This window comes from Lupinus angustifolius, unplaced genomic scaffold (genome assembly GCF_001865875.1).
Source record: "Lupinus angustifolius cultivar Tanjil unplaced genomic scaffold, LupAngTanjil_v1.0 Scaffold_21_128, whole genome shotgun sequence".
NCBI classification, from domain to species: domain Eukaryota; kingdom Viridiplantae; phylum Streptophyta; class Magnoliopsida; order Fabales; family Fabaceae; genus Lupinus; species Lupinus angustifolius.
The window spans coordinates 21,213-23,359 of NW_017719667.1; the positions used below are offsets into that span (position 1 = coordinate 21,213).

The 2,147-nt window shown below is 32.1% G+C and overlaps 1 protein-coding gene across 1 annotated transcript; it reads right to left on the reverse strand.

The window, feature by feature from the left end:
- Window positions 1–340: 340 nt before the first annotated feature.
- LOC109338300 (21 kDa protein-like) lies at window positions 341–1,247 on the reverse strand. Its single transcript, XM_019575503.1, has one exon. The coding sequence runs from the start codon at window positions 1,186–1,188 to the stop codon at window positions 517–519; it is 672 nt and encodes a 223-aa protein (XP_019431048.1). The 5' UTR covers window positions 1,189–1,247; the 3' UTR covers window positions 341–516.
- Between the last annotated feature and the right edge of the window lie 900 nt (window positions 1,248–2,147).

Consider the following 2,147-nt stretch of genomic DNA (forward strand, 5'->3'; position numbering starts at 1 on the left):
ATCGTATCGATGTCAAAAATATGTTTTTACTCACAAAATAATTCATACCGCAACGATCAGAATCCGAATCGCAATGGTCCAATGATCACAATCACAATAACCACAATTGCAACTACAACCACAAATTAAAACAATGTTTTCCACAATCATAGCAAATGGTTCAACATGTTTGACCCATCTCAACAAAGTTAAATTAGAAAACCACAATACCAATACAAAGTTTAATATGGAACTATAAGGCCACTAATGAAATATAAAGAAGACAAAGCCCCCAACACAAAAGAACGTAAGTCTGAACCAATGTAAACTTACTCTTTCAGATTAAGAAATATGTCCTTAGGCACATATTACAAAACTTCATAAATGGGTATTTAAATAAAAAACATTTAACACTTTAACTTGATCACATAACTTGACATGGCAGTGATGGCACAAACAAAAATATGTATCAAAGCAAAAATACAATAAATTTAAGAAGAAACAATGAAATCCCTTGGTTAGGCTTCACTGAATTAGTTAGTATATGAGTTTGTTGACAAAATACAAAGCATTGCTATTCACCATTGCAGCATTCAAAACAACCTTTCTAATCTGGTCCCTTATAGTAGCATCCAAGTTCATTTCATCCAATTCATCTGAGCATGTTTGATCATCAGTGATTGAAGAACTCATCCAAGTCTGAATGTTGCTAATCTGAAATTCTTTATCAATGCCATCCAATTGTCCCATGGCAGCTAGAGAATCTTGAAGCTGTCCCATCGAGGTCTTGACATTGTCAAGACAGTCTTTTATGACAGCTTTAACAATGTCTGTCAAATTAGTCATTTTCAGTATCTCTGATATGGTGGAAGATGCTCTTTTCGTTGCCTTTAAGGCGAGGGAAAGAGAAGTGTTGCAAAGCTTCATAGGATCTGCTTCAATTTTAGAAGCATATGGAGATAAATATTTGTAGCATATTGATGGATATGTTGTTGAGTTGCATGAGGTTTCAAGGTAGGTTCTGAAGGTATTGGCAGAATAATTAGATGGAATTGGAGTGTTTTCATTAATTTTTTGGGTGGAATTTGTAGATATGGTAGTAGAATTTGTGCATGCTGAAGTGATGTTTGGTATAGTAACCAAAAGGGTGAAGAGAATAAATGTGATAACATGGGGTGAACATGGCTTTGCAAAATTGTTGTTTTCCATGTCTTGAAACTACAACTCTTTCTCTTTTCTTCAATGTGTTAGTGTCCTATAAATGATTTCAATTTCTTGATTTATAGGAAAAATGTCATGCGGTTTTGTATATTGTGTCAATTGTCAATGTATTTTAAGGCACGTTCCTCCCTCATTCTTGATTGAGAGAGATTGAAAGGAATCTTATGCAAAGGAGAAAACTATATGCCCTTTTAATACATTTTTATGCAAATATCTGAAATAATGCCAACTAAATGGTGTTGTGGCTAAAACCTAATTTTATGTTTGTTCAGCAGTTTTTTGTGTTCTTTTAGTTTGTTGAGGTGTAATATAAGATTGAAATATTGAAATAATATTTTCTGATCGACTCTCGAAATTAACCACATTTGAGAAATAGAAAGATCCTCAAAGTAATTTTAGTCTCTTCCAATAATTGTTTTAAAATGTAGGAGAGCTTTATCTCTAATGTGATCATCCATGGCTTGAATAGCTAGCACCCAATAACTAATTTTGCCAAATTAACCACGTTAAGATTTAACAATTTAGTAATATATTACACTACAATTCACATAAAATTAATAATTTAAGCTACATAATCAGTTAAAGAATTCAAACAACAATATAACATTATTCCCTAGTATATATTTTTTTAATATGTGGTTGTTCTTAAATTTCTAAATCCATGCGCCAAACATAAATGATTCATTAGAAAATAACTGAAATAAATTGTGAAATTGAACCATATTTTATGATTTGGTTCTACTAATTTCATGATTTAAACTGTAATCACTTACCCAATTATTTATTAATGTGTGAAAGTCAACCATTTGTTATGAGCAGATAATTAAACTATTCACATGTATCTAAAACACTGTGTCATAGTCAACTATTTATTATGGGCAATTAATTAGGGATGGAAACAGGCACGGGCGAGCACGGGTAGTAGCTACCCGCTACCCGTTTTAAAA

Coding starts and splice junctions, on each gene's coding strand:
- LOC109338300 (XM_019575503.1), bottom strand. CDS start 1,188: ATGGAAAACAACAATTTTGCAAAGCCATGTTCACCCCATGTTATCACA.